At 36.7% G+C, this 17,677-nt stretch overlaps 1 protein-coding gene across 1 annotated transcript in view; it reads right to left on the bottom strand.

Annotated features, from left to right (window-relative positions):
• CPS1 (carbamoyl-phosphate synthase 1) overlaps positions 1–17,677 on the bottom strand; it is a 156,906-nt gene that overhangs the window by 32,548 nt on the left and 106,681 nt on the right. The window contains exons 23-26 of the mRNA XM_055290483.2: positions 5,407–5,548; positions 4,044–4,109; positions 3,525–3,588; positions 919–1,100 (exon numbers count right to left, since the gene is read on the bottom strand). Of these exons, the coding sequence (XP_055146458.1) occupies positions 919–1,100; positions 3,525–3,588; positions 4,044–4,109; positions 5,407–5,548 (454 nt within the window). The remainder of the gene's footprint in view (positions 1–918; positions 1,101–3,524; positions 3,589–4,043; positions 4,110–5,406; positions 5,549–17,677) is intronic.

Raw genomic sequence — 17,677 nt, 5'->3', positions numbered from 1 at the left:
ACAGTATTTGCAAGTAGCATGTGTTTATACTCATATGATTCATTTAAAATAAAGATAAAGCACAGAGAATTCATGTAACTTAAAGAAATCAATGACGTTGTCAGTCAAAACTAAAATTTAAGTATTTTGGCTCCAATTTAGTACTTTTTTCCCTCTAATTGACCATATTTTCCACATAAAGATGATTTTCTGGTAAAAAGTAATAATAATAACTGTAATAATATCAAAGGCCTAACTACTGGACATCACTCTAAAATTTTCCAGTAGTTTTTATTTTAATTATAAGATAATTTATTTTGTTCTACAGTCTTAATAGTAATCTGCAATCACATGAATTCACAGTGAAGATACTCAGTAATATTGGGATGGGAATGGAGGAGCAACTGTAAGTGAAAGCTATAAAGGAAACAAAATTATTCACAATGAACTCATTGATCTTAAACTGAAGACTAATGGCTTCATCTGATGGAACAAGGAATTAACTGGTCTTTTGTGAGCAATTGACTATTTTCAGGGAACTGTTCATCATTAAACCACATCACACAAACTAGAAAAAGGCTGTTTATTGTATGTCTAGATGACCAATTAAATCACTCTGCAAGATATTTATAAGGGATCATCTTGTATTGGTTAATATGTATCAGGCACATGTTACCAAGTAGAGTTTTCAATCTAGCTGAAACCCTTAGAAAGAAAAAGTAAACTTTTTGTGAAAAATAATGACTCTGTGCCAGGGGCTCAAAAATATAAGAATGGAGTGATTTTTTTAGAGTTTTACTACAAAATAAGACAATGGATGCCACTGGCAGCCCTTTCTTCTAAGAGGAATTACTGTATGTATCTGCATACCTGAATGCATATATATAAAGTGTATACTGCATGTATCGGTATTCTTTTTTTCTGTTTTTCTTTTCTTACCTCCTGATGGTAGATGTCTAGGATTCTCTCCAAGGACAACTCTTCAAAGTACAGTTTGTCACACTCATCAAAGTCTGTGCTCACAGTCTCAGGATTGCAATTCACCACCACCGTCTTCTTGCCAAGTTGACGCAGTGTGCGGATACTAGAGACAGCACACCAATCAAATTCCACACTGCTGCCTGCAGAGACAATGAGATTGGCAAAAGGGATAAGAGAAGCACGAAGTTACAATACAAAGAGAAGCAGAAATGTATCACCAGTGAGTCCAGGCTAAGGAAGCTAATGACTTTCAATTCAATTTTTTAAACTCCAAAATATAAATTTCAAACCCATGACGCATGCTATATTAGTAGTAGGAAAAACAGGTACTAATTAAACAGCAAGGAAATATTGGCTTGTCATATATGCCAAATTCCGCAATAGAAAATCTCACTATTTGAAGTATTTAGAACTTCAATGTTAATGGGAGGTAATTTTAATGATAAAAATAACCCTCACTTACTGAAAAGAAATTCAAAGTGAATATATTGACTTCAATACACAAAAATAGTTAATCCACTGATCAGGATACTTGAGCTCCTTTTTCAGCCTTTCCACTTAATCTGCTGTCTGAGGGCTGAACCTAATGATCCCTGAGGTGCCTTGCAGCTCTGACATATGCTGATTGATTGAAAAGTCCTATCCTTTCCAAGCATATCCTTTTAAACTTGGCAAGGCCACCCATGCAGAGTGAGTGACCTTCTATAAAGAAATCTGAAATGTAATAATGGCCTAAACACCTCAAAATATCACGTCTACTGGGATGCCATAGAATTGAAAGTCCACAGACTTGTACAAATTCTTTGCATTAAGATATTGTCTTCTAAAAATTCTTGCGAAAATACATTATTCAAATATACTGGCATATTAATGCCAACTATCAAGTAAGCACACACTTGATTATTAGCTTGACTAGTCTTCTTTGGATCCTGATATAATGCAGAATTACTGCATAAATGGGTAAAATTTGAAAAGGAAGATAAAGTACTCCAGAGAGTAGACAGATAGATGCTGGTGAAACGGTCAGGCTATTTAGCCATAAGATAACTGCCATGGTCTGAACGTGTCCCCTGAAATCCATGTGTTGGAACACTTAGTCACCAGTGCAACGGTGCTGGGAGGTGGGGCCTTTTAGGAGGGTTTTAGTTCATAAGTGCAGATCCCTCATGAATAGATTAATGCCCTTAGAAAAGCTTGCTGGCTGTAGTGGCTCCTGCCTGTAATACCAGCACTTTGGGAGGCTGAGGCAGGAAGATCGCTTGAGTCCAGAAGTGTGAGATAGCCTGGACAACATAGAAAAATTCCATATCTACAAAAAGTAAAAATAAAAATAAATAAGCCAAGCATGATGGCACATGCCTATAGGCCCAGGTTCTAGGGAGGCTGAGGTGGGAGGAGTGCTTGAGCCTGGGACATCAAGGCTACAGTGAGCCATGATCATACCACTGCATTCCAGCCTAGGTGACATAGTAAGACCTTGTCCCAGAAAAAAACGGGAGTGAGGGTTTAATGGAGGGAACTAGTTCCCTTTGTGCTCTTGTGCCTTCTGCCATGTAAAAATGGCATTCCTTCCTTACGGGGGGCAAAAGGTTTAAGGCGCCATCTTAGAAGCAGAGACCTATGTCTCACCAGACAACTGAACTTCCTGGCACTCGATTTTGGACTTCCCAGCCCCTAGAACTGTAAGAATTTATTTATAAATTACCCAATCTCAGGTATTTTGTTACAGCAGCACAAATGGACTAAGACAATGACTAAGGTGGTCAAGATAAAACATTTTTGTCCTACTTCAAGATTTGTCCAAAGATTGGTAAACTAACATATCCTGAAGCTCTTAGTTCATTGTAAAAAGTAAAATAAACTATGCTTAAAATAATAGAATAAGACTACATATATTCAAATCATAGATTTTATCATTTCCATATTATAATGCTTTGCAGAGATTAAATATTAAATCCAAATGTTGACTAATATCACTGTCCATTAAAATACATACTTGTGTCTATAATAATCTTTAGTGGTTATTTAATTGAATGGAGAGAAATGTCATAATCTCTGGTGATTATGTTTTAATTCACCTACATAATGCTCTACCCATGCACCAAAGAGACAAGATTTTTGCATTTGATGTAAACAAAAGTCATATATGTTACATAGGATGAGGTCAGAGATGATATCTGCAATATAATTTCTGGCTAATGTATATAGTCCTTGAGTAAATATAGATCCTTATGAAAAACTATGCTAGAGGATAAAAGGTCAAAGTCTAATCCATTCCCAACTCCAGTGAGAGGCTCAATTCACTTAAAAAGGATGGAAATTAAGCTACACGGTGAAATGAGAGGAGACAGAATTTGTAGTTGAGACCCGCATTTGAATCCCACTCTACCACTAAATAGCTGTGCATATTTGGGTTTTATTTTTCTGAACCCCAGCTTCCTAATTTGCAAAACATATATTACAGCATTTATTTGACATAGTTCTTGGAATAATGGAGTTAACATGTATGAAGAAAACTATATAAATTGTGTAAAATCCTATACACATAAAATTTATTATTTTACCAATGTGATATGGGCCACAGCCTAGCACCATCATTCCATGGTCATCAAAATTGATATCATGCTCCTGAGGAAATAAGAAAAGGAAGATGCAGAAATCATTATGTGTTATTATTCCATTTAATTAAACTATTTGTCCTATCATTAAGTATTTATTTCTCATTCTTCCTCTTGTTAACATGTATTCTCTATTAGTCTCTGGAAACCCTAAATATAAAGTGTTATACAAGCCCTACTTATTTATAAAAAATAGATATGGCAGAATATTTTTAAATTAAATAGTCATAAGGACATAGCATAATTGTATGATCATGTAGTCATTGTCCTTAATTTTTTGTTTGATTTCATTATCTTAAGGAAGTTCTTAAAAGACTGAGTAAAGAAACATATCATCATATCTGACACACATGATGCCATTTTTTATTACCTAGATATCCAAAGAGGTAAAAAATATACATTCCCTAATGTGAACTGTCTACCAAATCTAGAGCTTTCTGGATATGCCAATTTGCCCATTCCTACCTGACCATTGTAGGTAACATAGAGATAGTTTGTTACTGATGGGTATTCTGCAGCCAGTGTATCAATCTGTAAGAGACAACAAATAAATAAGAATGTTATCATAATTTTTTCAAGACTAAATTTTTTGTGCGTTATATACATATTCCTTTAATTCCTATTACTGTAAAGTATGCAGACAGGAAAATGTATGACCCATGGAATTGCTTTCTAATCCTGAAAATAAGAGAGAGAAAATAATGATATGGTCTAGTTATCACTTGAGAAACAGGGCATTGGATCACTAGTAGTAATAGTAACTCTCATGAACATTGCAAAGTGGTCTTATAGTCAACTGGTTACTAGGAAGACTTACCCCAACAGCTCTCTAAAAGCAGCTGTATATGAAATCTAAAATCTGAGCAAAATGACCTATATGTAAGCATCTCTTTGGCTTGCAAATTAATGCGCAGGATTTAAGTTGCCTGTGGCACTGAGCGGTGGGATGACACAAATATCATAAAGCCATAGGGGATGAACGGGGGGAGAACAAGATCTCATTGAACATATTTGGAAATCAATTCTACCCTCAGGGGCCAGTAACTCAGCTTAGTGAGCAAGAATTTGGGGCTGACAGGGCAAGCTGGTGTAAGGCAGGTGAGAAGGAAGAAAGATAGTAATCGCTGAGTGGAAAATATTTAGTATCAAGCTTGAGACCTAAGGGTATGCATGTGCCCCTTGAGCACACAGAGAAAAGTCAATGATTTTAAAGGACAAAAACCAGCTGGTGGTACTTTAAACCAAGACATCCCTTCCATTAAAGGCCAAAGAAAAAAAATCACAACAGCACACCTATGAATGTTCATGCATGATTGTCATGAATACTAGATGAGCTCATTATGCCCAGCCCTATCACAATGAATACTAAATGAACCATAATGATGGGGCACTTAATATAAAGTATTACCCTGTAAAAAGTTAGTGCCAAAGGAGATAACTATTATTTTCAAGAGGGTCAGCCACCATGCTAGGAAATTTCAAGTCCTTCGATTACACTAAGGATTTCTTAACTACTTACATATTTGAACACAGGTCAAAAAGCAGAGGAGAGAGTGTTAAAATTTTTGTTTTGTTTTGTTCCGTTAGGCCAAGAAAATCAGGTACTCACTCTTATCTTTACATCCTAGTGTCCTTTCCTTCTTTCCCTTTTAAGTAAGAATTAATCATGTGCTGAATAAAATTGGTGACATTATGAGCGTCAACCGGATTAGTGTCACTTCTTAATCCCACTCCTCTTTTTATTGACAATGGCCTTTTGAATGGGTGCCTACATTTAACCACAGAAATCCTGTCAGTTGGGGGTGGGGGAAAAGGGAAACTCCTTTACCTGTTTAACCCAAGGGCGGATGTTTTTCTTTAACCTCAGCTCCCTTGTCTGGGCCTCAGTAAGCCCAAGGCATTTTGAAATCTGCTTATCTGAGAACCCAATCTCCTTTGCCCTTTTCAGGGTTTCTTCTGTAACGGACTCACTAGGATTTAATAGAAAAGAGAGATTCAAGTTTAGACCAAACACAATAAAAAGCGGTGACAAGTTCAATTTCAAAAACACCAAGGCCTTCTTATTTTCCACCTTCAAACATATTTAAGTCTTGTTATCTTTTAAAAATACACAAATAACTAACCCACTCAATCTTCTAGCCTCTATGAAGTCTTCTATTTGCAAAGCTGACAATCTCTGATCTCCTGCTTTCACACTCTATGCGACCTCTTCCCTGCTGCTTTTATAAAAAATGGCAAGTGCATTTACTGTTCTAATACATGTGCTCATTAGTAATAATCAGAGACCTCACTCTAAATCCAGGAGCCCTTTCTCAGTTTTCATTTTCCTCAACCTGTCATCACAAGACCCTTTTGATGATCTATTTTTTAAAAAGATATTCTGGCTTCTACTAAGTGGCTTCCCGCTCTACTTTATTACTCACAACTACCATTTACTAGTTTTGGGTTTCCCCCCTCCCCCTACCCAGGGCTCTATCCTTTGTTACCCGTTTTTGTCTTCCCTCTCTCCCTCTCTAAATTTAGCGACTGTCATGGGTGCAAGTAGCATGGCTGGTTAACAATTCCAAAATCAGTGGCCTGTTCTCCAGCATCTGACCTGTGCTCCAGGTCTTTATGCATATGAACTTGGAGAATCATCTTCACCTAGGTGTCCCAACATTGCATCAGGTTGGATATCCTCTCCATAAATTATCTCTGCTTACTAATATCACCCATCTGTCTATGTTGAGAAGACAGTTTTGTCATTTTATAATTGTTTTCCACTCAAACCAGATTTGTCTTATTTTCCCCCTACTCCTTTCCATACACTTTATTTGTGTTGTTTCCCTCATCTGTAATACCTTTGACATGACTTTTACCTTCCCAACTTCTCCCCAACCCTCAGCAGCCCTTCAAAGTCCAACTAAAGCCAAGCCTCATTTGTGAAGCCTTTTGGTTTGCTCTCATCCATACTGAACTTCTTGTGCTTTTTACTGCCTCTTTTGTTCGGAGCAATGGACATAGAACCATACAGTTTAGCATGTCCATTACCACCTGATACTTTTAATGTCTCTTAACTTTTATTCGTCAGTCAGGCTTTGTCCTGCTAGATTTAAGTTCCATAAAGGCAAAGAATACATTTGGCTTATTTACCAGATTACTCCCCAAATCTACCACATTATCTGGCCCACAGACAGCATTCAATAAACATTTATGAAAATAAATAAATGAAGGATAAATATAAGTAATATAAACATATAAATAAAATGCATATATTTTATAAATTAAATATAAATATAATTTATGAATATAAATAAATGAAGGATAAATATATAAACTTCAATTCCCTAGGATTTTATTTTATAGAAAAGACAAAGAAGTGATTGAAATTAGCTCATAACTACATTTCAAAATGCATGCAAAAATAATTTGTAAAGAGCTAAGGGAGAGAAGAATAAAATACTACTGCGAAAGCATCTTTAACCAGATACCTGTGGGCCAGCTATTTCATGTAACAGTTAATACAATACAATTCAATTATAATAGTTTGATAGTCAATACAATGAAATTAAAATAGTGTATTGCCAGAAGATCTAACTTGCATTAAGAAAACATTTTCATGAAATGCTGTTAATAAAATGTAATTGGATTAAATCTATTGCATTTTGTTCATTCTAATCATTAATCTGCTTTAATTAATTCATATTCTGAGTTCGGAGAAGAAAAAATCAAGCTGGTGTATATAATGGCTATTTCTCTGGATTTCCAGTGTCAGTATTAGTTTAAATTTTTGCAGCTACAGCTCTTCCTAGTCAATTTGCTTCGTCTATTGCACCTAAATTCTCTTCTGTCTCAAATCAGTGTGTTAAATCTCCCATTGAATTTAATTTCTTCTCTTTTTATTCTTATTTTGAATTTTAGTTTTCCCAAGTATTTGATAAGCATTCTCTCTGAGCAATGTATTTTCCTGTCAAATTCTTGGATGCAATCCAATATTAAGTATTATTGCTGACTTAGTATGTGTGCCAAGCCCTGTGCCTTAGAACTGTGCCATCCAACATAGCAGCCCCTAGCCACATGTGGTTATTTTAATTGAAAAATTAATCAAATCTTTTAAAACTAAAAATTTAGATCTACAGTCACCAAAGCCAGGTTTCAAGTGCTCAATAGCCAAACATGGTCAGTGGCTCCAGTGTCAGACAGTGCAGATTACAGAATATTTCATCATCACAGAAATTTCTACTGAACAGTGCTGCCCCAGCAGATAAGGAAACAATGTTTGAGACAATGAAATGATAGTGATTCAAAACACTTTATGGAGGGATAAGCTATGTGGTGCTACGTGAGGCCAAAGAAAGATAACAGTGTGAAAGGTTGTACTTGAGAAATACTATGGCAGTGGAGGGATGAGAACAGAGCTATAAAGAAAGTTCAACTTGGCCAGGCGTGGTGGCTCACACCTGTAATCCCAGCACTTTGGGAGGCTGAGGCGGGTGAATCACGAGGTCAGGAGTTTGAGACCAGCCTGGCCAACATGGTGAAACCCCGTGTCTACAAAAAATACAAAAAACTAGCTGGGCATAGTGGCAGGTGCCTGTAATCCCAGCTACTCAAGAGGCTGAGGCAAGAGAATCACTTGAACCCAGGAGGTGGGGGTTGCAGTGAGCCGAGATGGCGCCACTGCACTCCAGCCCAGACAACAGAGTGAGACTCCATCTCAAAAAAGAAAAAAGTTCAACTTTATATAGATAAAGGAGTTGACAGGTGTACAATAGGCAATGGCAACAGTATCGGCTATTGTTTGAGAGCAACAGTGGACATGGCACGTATGGGAAACATACTGAGGATTTGTAGTTGGAAAGAGTGAATAGGAAAGTGGATGGTGAGGATAGGGCCACATTCATTGTCATTCTTTCATTACTGCTTTAACATTTAGTGAGTACGTGCTCTGTATCAGACCTGTGCTGCCTATATTAATGATGGAAGATGAAATATTGTATTCTTACATTTAGGAGGTCAGAGTATGTTAGGAAGCACAAACAGCCATTCATATGTCTACATCATGAGAGATGCCGTGGGAGAAGTGTGCACAAGTTGAAGCCGTGGCTCAGGGCAGGGGCCCCCAGCTTCCAATGTAGAAGTCTGGAAAGGCTTTACCCCAGAGGTGACTTTTGAGCTTCAGAGAGCCTTGGCAACACCAAAGTTTGTGGTTACTTTTAGTTTCGAGAAAAAAAAAAGAGAGAGACAGAAATTAATTTTGAAAGTAGAGGAAAGTTTTTTTTTTTTCTTTTGAGACGGAGTCTCGCTCTGTCGCCCAGGCTGGAGTGCAGTAGCAAGATCTCGGCTCACTGCAAGCTCCGCCTCCCGGGTTCAAGCCATTCTCCTGCCTCAGCCTCCCGAGTAGCTGGGACTACAGGCGCCCGCCATCACGCCTGGCTAATTTTTTGTATTTTTAGTAGAGACGGAGTTTCACCGTGTTAGCCAGGATGGTCTTGATCTCCTGACCTTGTGATCCGCCTGCCTCGGCTTCCCAAAGTGCTGGGATCACAGGCGTGAGCCACCGCACCTGGCGGAAGATTTTTTTTTTGTTATTGTTGCTATTTGTTTTAGAAAGGTATGTTTCCACTTTCCTTGCCAAGCATATGCTCCCAAACCAATTGCTCATTTGTTTATGTGCAAGTATGCACTCAGCCTTTCGGTGAAAGTGCTTGACAAATAAGCTATTTTTCTAAATTAGAACAATAACCACTTTTAGTTAAATGACTAAAATCCTAACTCTGAAGAACAGTCATCCAGATACACTTAAGACACATGCCTTGAAAAGAACCATCACATCTACAATTGTGACCATGAGCTAACACAGCAGCACCGTAAGTGCGGGTTCTTCAAGTGCTAAGATAAGCAGAAGTCATGTAGTTATCTTTAGCTTTTTCAGTCAGGTTTTTCTATTTGTTTGTTGTTGCAATTTTTAGGGGGTCTTTAATTCTTTGTTTGCATTCCTTCTCACATGGAATATCAGTCAGTTTTTCAAAGGTCGCTATGTTGTTTAAAATGAAAATTATAAATAATGGTATTAAATAAGAAAAATTTAGATTCCTCACATTTCTATTAGGGATGCAATAAATTTGCATTTGTGTCGTCTACACTCAGCAATGCAGTATTTTCATCCAGGAATGTAGTATTTTCATTTCTGGAATATGCATAATTTCTCTTGTTCTTTTTCACCACAAGAGTCTAACAGAATGTATGTAGACATCTCTAGTAAATATACAAAGTCTTCCGCCTCTACCTACTAAATAAAACTGGACACTTATCAGCAAAGAAATAAAAATAATAAGAAAGAAGGGAGAACGAGAAAGAAGAGAGAAAAGAAAAAGGTTGATTGATAAGAATTGGCCTTGTGCATTAAAAAGTGAAGTGAGTTAATTTTGTACTCAGCTCTGGTGACGAAAAAAAAAGCCATCTGTCACTAAGACTAACTCAACTGTTACTGCTCCCCCACCCATAGCATTTCCCACACCAGAGAGTTTTCGTAGTTTAAAGGAAATGTCTGAGAAGAGCAACAGTAACACAAAATAATGATTGTGAATGATACTTCAGAATGGGAGTGAAAACTTTCTACACAGGCATCCCCGTAAATCATACCAGGCGAGAATTTTGAAACAGATATATCAAGCTAGACCTGCACCTTGCATATTTTAATCCCACTAGTTGATTCTTAAGACATTTTCTTGGTGAGCCAAAAACTGCTTTAACTTCTGCCCAATTTTCAAATAACTAGATCAATAATATAATACAATATTTTTAAATGTCTTAAAAATTAGAATGTATTAAACTGAAATGGTATATTAGTACATTCATGTTCATCTACCTTAACTTGAATACACATATTGGGTATGTGTGATCATTGGATGTCCAAAGTAATGTAATTTGTATAGTATTTTGTTCATGGTCTCTCTGGTTATTTCTGCTCTTTAGACACGATCATGAAATAGTGCAAAGCACTTAGCAATCCTCCTCACTGAGAAATCATTGTTGATACTGACCCACCAGGGCCATTAGAGAGGCACAGACAAGTTAGATCCCTTCCCACAGTCAGTGCTGCCTAATTCCACAAGGTACTCCTAATGGAAGCAGGTCAATTCTCTGTATTGTCCTCACCTTTCCTCTCCTCTGTTTTCTCTCTTCTGTGTAACACCAGGCTGGCTGATATGTCATTATACACAGTAGAAAATTGACTTTAGTCCCAGCTGGTTCTGATACAAAATTTTATTGTGTGTCCCATTATAATCAAAGAAAAAAAAACAGTTCAAAGACACAATTCATTCGTCGTGGGGCAGTGATTTAGATCACGTTAAATCTCCTCAGAGTCAAATAAATACAAGATGAATAATCTTAAGCGAACATAAAGCTCATTTAACAATGTGGAGACTCGGATAGATGCTCCTCATCTTTATCTGCCCACATTATGCTCCCTCCATTTTGTTTGCCAAAAAGAATTTCCATCATGGTGGGTTTTTGTTTTTGTTTTTTTAATCAAACTAGGTAAAAGCTTATTTTCAAAACAAAGCTATAACATTTTTATTTTTCTGAAGGAAACTAAAAACCTTAATTTGAAACAAACTCAAGACAGAATAATTACTAAAAGAAATATAAATACAGAATTTATAATTCCACACTGCTTTTTGAAACCTCAATAGGGAACACTCCATTTATATTATGTTGTAAATCAAGACAGCTTTATGCCCAGCTAGAAATGTGACCAGCTGAAGAAAGCATATTGCACAAAAGCACAAAATTTTAAAATATGCATAATAAATTATCCTTCTGTTCTTTGATATGTATTTGTATGTACTAGTATTTTATGTTAATTTTTACTCTTTTGAACATGTACACATTAAATCCGTATTTCAGAACTGTGCCCTCTAACATATGCTATTATATATACAACTATTCTTTCCCTTGCCAGTTTGCCTTGCTTTGAGAGTTCAAGGGCAAACTTTACCAAAGGTTAGACTTTCATCATTGCATAATAGAATCTATACAATAAAACAACACACCAAAAGGCTGTGATGCTGGCCTTTTCATAATCTTCAGTTTCTTTCTACTTAGCAACACAAAATGACTGAAATTTTAGAAGGCGAAAAAAATATCTTAAAAACAGACCATCAGACTTTTACACACTCTGCCATAATCTTTTAATGGTGAGACAGCATGGCTCGGCTTCTATAGCAAGAAGTCTCCGGTGTGTTCTCTGGTTTTTACAAACAATACAAGCCTTTCTCCTCATTCTCTAAGACTTCCAGGGTAGATATTGTTGTTGTTGTTGTTTAAAATTCCTCCCTGTCATCTCTGAAACTTACTCCACTCACACTTAGTCTTCAATAATAAATGATAAAAGGAAATGGAATAAATTCCCCTTAATGAGGAAATTTTCACCTGGCACAGAGGAGCTGGGGAAATCTATTAGCTGACTGGAGGAACGCCTGCAGCATTCTAATTATCAGGGGAGCCAGGGCACTTCACACAGTCCTCTCTTCCACTTGACTGGCTTTCATCTGATCCACCAACTCACGAGTAATACTAAACCAAATTTCCCTCCAGATTGCACAAGCTCTAATGTGAAAATGAGCACTCCACCTGGCCTACAATTATGGGATGGGTTTGCAATTTTATTATTATCCTCTTTAAAAAAAAAAAAAACACTCCAAAAGGCAGAAAAAAACTAAGCCTGATGTTCAGTAATGACATCTGCTTTAATAAGAGAATTGAGTAAGATATATGTTCTCTGCCTCATGAACCCTCGCTAGCCTCTGTCTTGAGTTTTTTACTGCTTCACTTATTACTTTTGGCGTTTCACAGGTTCAAGACCATGCCACAATCACAATGATGCCATCAATGGAGAAATTATTTGTCACTCTCTTCATTCAAGGAGACTAGTTGCTACGTGTTTCCTTAAGAGAAATGCAAAAGACAATTTTCAAAAATAGAAGTGGCATTTAGAAAAGCAAAATATAAAAACCCAGGCAATTGGGTAGGCCCTACTATTTTGTCTTAATTTTTTGAGTACCATGGCTGTTTCTATACAGGAATGAGGTCTTTGAAGGAATTTAAGAAGACTTGAATCTTTATATTTCTTGTACAGAGCAAATAATACCTAGATCCAATGTTCACATGAAAGTACGGCATCAAGAAAATTATCCAATAGTGCTAAGTGGACCCAGATTCTATCACAATAATGCTAAAATGTTACAAGTAATAGTTTTCAAAAAATGGCATACTTAAAACTATATTTCACCTTAAAGGTTAGTAATAATAACAGTAAAATCAACATTAAGAAGGAAACCTTATGAGAAACTGATAATGTAGACATCTTTAAATAGGCAAGTTTTAATTTTCTGAATTTCATGTTCTTTTTTGCTAATCTTTAATGACCCTAATAATCCAGAAATATCATGATATTACTTTTAATCTGGTAAAGCCACTCATTTAGTATTGAATATAATGTCATAATTATGCTCTACGAATACAAGGAATAATGATGAAGAAAAACGCTTAATGTAGGTTAATTGCAATTTTTGAGCCTTAATAAACCACATTTTGTTTTTTCATGTTTTTTGTTTTTGTTTTTGTTTTTGTTTTTTTTTGAGACGGAGTCTCGCTCTGTCGCCCAGGCTGGAGTGCAGTGGCGCGATCTCGGCTCACTGCAAGCTCCGTCTCCCGGGTTCACGCCATTCTCCTGCCTCAGCCTCTCCAGTAGCTGGGACTACAGGCGCCTGCCACCACGCACGGCTAATTTTATTTTTTTAATTTATTTAATTTTTGTATTTTTATTACAGTCGGGGTTTCACCGTGTTAGCCAGGATGGTCTCGATCTCCTGACCTCATGATCTGCCCGCCTCGGCCTCCCAAAGTGCTGGGATCACAGGCATGAGCCACCGCGCCCGGCCCATGGTTCTTAATTTAAGATGCAATGACTCTCTCTCTGCCCTTGATTTTACCAAATTTGAATTTTACCTTTCACCTTTACCAAGGTGAAAAACAAACGGAAACCGCCTAACCAAAGTAGTAAATTATGTCAATTCATATATAAGAAAGTGTTCTGGCTGGGCGCGGTGGCCCACGCCTGTAATCCCAGCACTTTGGGACACCGAGGCAGGTGGATCACAAGGTCAGGAGATCGAGACCATCCTGGCTAACACAGTGAAACCCCGTCTCTACTAAAAATACAAAAAATTAGCCGGGCGTGGTGGCAGGCGCCTGTAGTCCCAGCTACTCGAGAGGCTGAGGCAGGAGAATGGCGTGAACCCGGGAGACGGAGCTTGCAGTGAGCCGAGATCACACCACTGCACTCCAGCCTGGGCGACAGAGAGAGACTCCGTCTCTAAATAAATAAATTAATTTTAAAAATTTTTAAAAATAGCATGCTGATACCAATCAAATAGCTTTTGCTTGAGCCAATTGCACTAAAGGATTAATTCCATATTATGAAATGTTGCTTCTGTTATTTCTGATGAATACATTTATTTATAATTTTAAATCTCTTCAATGTATGCCTTCCCCAAAATAAAGAAGATGTATTCAGTAAGCAAAACTCTGGATTTTCTCCTGAATATAAGATTTTTATGTGTACAGATTTTAAATCTAACAGATAAAAGAAACACTTTATAAGGCCTCATAGAAAATAGGGATTGAATGGGCACTCTTCGATGTTTTACAATTTGTTATTGCAAATAAATTTATTTGAAAGTCCTATATTTTAAAACATCTCCATCATCTTTGTTTAAATCATCATGTTTCCACAGAGCAGTTTTCCAAACATCACTTAGGTTGTACCAAGCAAAAAATATATAAATATATTTCAATATATCTTTCTTTGACTTCTAGAAAGAATTACTTGGAGCCTTGTTAAAATAAATAACTTTTTTTGTTTTTTAGATAGAGTCTCACTCTGTTGTCCAGGCTGAAGTGCAGTGGCGTGATCTCGGCTCACTGCAACCTCCACCTCCCCAGTACAGGCAATTCTCCTGCCTCAGCCTCCCAAGTAGCTGGAACTGCAGGTGCCTGCCACCATGCCCAGCTAATTTTTGTATTTTTAGTAGAGATAGGGTTTCACTATGTTAGCCAGGCTGGTCTCAAACTCCTGACCTTGTGATCCGCCTGTCTCGGCTTCCCAAAAACTTAACAGAAGCCTATCTACTAATAACTACTGCATATTTTTTTCCTAGAAAAATGCAAGATATATAAGAATAATTTTTGACTACATTTTTCTAGTTCTTGAAGGAAAAAATGTAAGCCATTTTTAGAAAGGAGGAAAAGGAGAAGTTATTTTTAGGAGGATGTGGGAAAATTCTAGAATTAAATTCCTGGTGACATGTCATATTCAATCTATGTTGATATGAGGCTTACTACCTACATGGAAAACAGATATCTTTATTATCTGGGGTTTTTCATAAGAAGACATAGAAAATGCACATTAATATCCACGAGAGCAAAAATTATCATCCACTTGACACTTCAACTATATACTTGTCAGTTTATCAGCTGAAGAGTGGGTAGAAGGGGAGGGGTAGAAGAAGTAGCTGCAATTTAATACTGCCAGGTGGATATTGCTGTGATGGCCATTACATTATCATCATTATAGTTATAGAGGCAAATGATGTCAAAATGCCTACTTCAACCTTAGATAGGCAAATACCTGTGCCCAAAACCTGTAGTCATTCTCCACCATCCTGAGAAAAAGACTCATCAGCCAGATAAAATAATAAATGTGGCAAGTGTTCAGCACAACACCAAGAAGGTAATAAGTGCTTAATAGATACAATTACTGGAGGAAAAGGAGGAAGGGAAAGAACTAGACCAACAGGGAGGAGAAAGAGGAAGAGAAAGAAGAGAAGCAGGAGGAGAAGTTTAGCAAAACAAAACTAGCAAGTCACCTACATTTGGCCCAGCACCTCAGCTGACTTTGTTTTCTTTCCTCTCCTGTGTAGTATTTCTGTACTCACACCTTGAGGTGGTGAGGGCCACCATACTTTTGACTCCCTGCAAATCAAAATTGATCTGGAGAGAAACACTCTCAGGTATTTACTCCACTGTTGGGAGGCATGGTCGCTGCCTTATACTCTTTGGATACAAAGTGTGTGACTCTATCCCAAGGTCAGACTCAAAGGCTTTATGCCCCATAAAGGCATCTCAAGTATAAATTAGCAGCTGAAGAAATTCTGGGGTCAGCAACTAATTGTCTAGCTTCTGTAATTATAGCTCTGGCAGCCTATTTTGCGTAAATTTAATTCCATTCTACGCTCAAGAGTTGTTTTACTCACACCTGCCTAAACATGGAAGACAAGGTATTTGTACTTAAAAGGTATCTATAGACATATATTGTGTATAAATATATGCAATCTTTTATTATAAATAAAGCAAAACTTAAAAAGAGATTCTTATCCTGGGTCTTTGTACCCTTGAAAATCCTGTTTACATTTTTCAAAGGTGACTTGCTGGGGCTTTCTCCCTGCCAGACTTCCTGTGTTTTCCCCCAAGAGTTTTGGAAAAGGGCAAATTCCTCCCAATGTTTCCTCTCTAAGTGGGGTCAACAATGCAGGCAGCTCACAATTTGACAGCTAAGGAGGAACTGATCTCCAGCTGTCTGATTTAAAAGTCATATCTCGAAAAAGAAGCTTGTGAAAAGGGTTAGTGACTAAAACTGAAAGTGGGAGCCCTGGGCTAGATTCCTTGCTTTCCTCTGACTGGTGTGACATAAAGTATGACACACACCTCGTGTGATTCAGTTTCACCATCCATAACAATAGGATAGTGATATTTTTCACCTTTATTATAATAGAAATGTACTTTAAGCTGACCAGAGAAATACAGTAGATTCCTGTATTTTAAATAAGTATTTATTTTTGCTTTAACCTTCTTCACTGGTTAATAAAATCATATCCTTTCATATAGTTGAAAATGTCTATGAATATTTCTCACAAAAGCTTCTCAGAAAATGCAAAAATTTGAAAACATGGATAATTTTTGAAGATCAAGAGTACACAAACACTGGTTAGTTCTCACCAGGAGTTACAGATTTCACGATATACCTGTAATGCCTACATGTATATAATCTTTGACAACATAAAACAATTAGATAAATCTCTTTTTATTAAAAAAACAGTTTATTCAGAGCCTTCCTAGTTAATTAGTAGATACATAACTACTTTAAAAAAATAAAACCTAGAGATGTTGGTTTACAATATTTCCCAACACAGTCAGTTTATATCTTGGGATATGTTATTTTCTAATAAATAATTTTGTGAATTCAATCCCTTTGAACAACCAGGAATTTTGCTCCACTACAATTCCCCCTCCTTTACCATCACTAAGAAATGATGATTTTCACTTTCTACCAAGAATGTTTGTGTGTTATGTTATCATACAAATGCTGATGAGTGTTTATACAAAGCACTATATATCAATTCCCAAGAAAATATATGGTAAATAAAGAATTGGAAACCATTTGTATCTGTTTCAGAAATTATGACTTATACCTTATGCCATAGTGAACTCTATTCTGCACTCATACAAATTAACAAAATTTCTCGCTAAGAAAGACCTATAATAAAAGCATATTAAGACATTATGGTATTGGATACTTTCCCTAATGAAAATTACAATTTAATTGGGGGATGATATTAGGATAGATGCAATATTTACAGAACAATGAAGTAAGACTGTGTGGCATCAACTATTTCACCCAATGAACAAACAGGTAGCTAATAACCACTTTAGTTTTTCTTCTTATACTATCTTAATTTCTTCATAGTCAGATTTTCACTGTTATGAAAAATAGCATAAATAGGATAAAGAGCAAACACAATTTGTCAATTCCTGAGTAGAATTCATACCTTTACTTACTTCTTTCTCACTATGTGTTTGGACCTTATAGCCTAGCTTCCACTCCTACCCACCCAACATCAAATGAGGACTTAATTCTGTTTCTCTCTTCTCTGTCTAAACCCTGCAATCCTCTTGAAAGTGTCTTTCTGTTTCATTTATTTTAAATTCCCTCTTCCTTTGGCTCCCATGACAGTGGGATATATTGAAGGAAATAATATTGTCCTTCAACTGAG

This window comes from Symphalangus syndactylus, chromosome 8 (assembly GCF_028878055.3).
Source record: "Symphalangus syndactylus isolate Jambi chromosome 8, NHGRI_mSymSyn1-v2.1_pri, whole genome shotgun sequence".
Classification (NCBI taxonomy): Eukaryota; Metazoa; Chordata; class Mammalia; order Primates; family Hylobatidae; genus Symphalangus; species Symphalangus syndactylus.
This window is presented reverse-complemented; position numbering and strand designations above follow the sequence as displayed.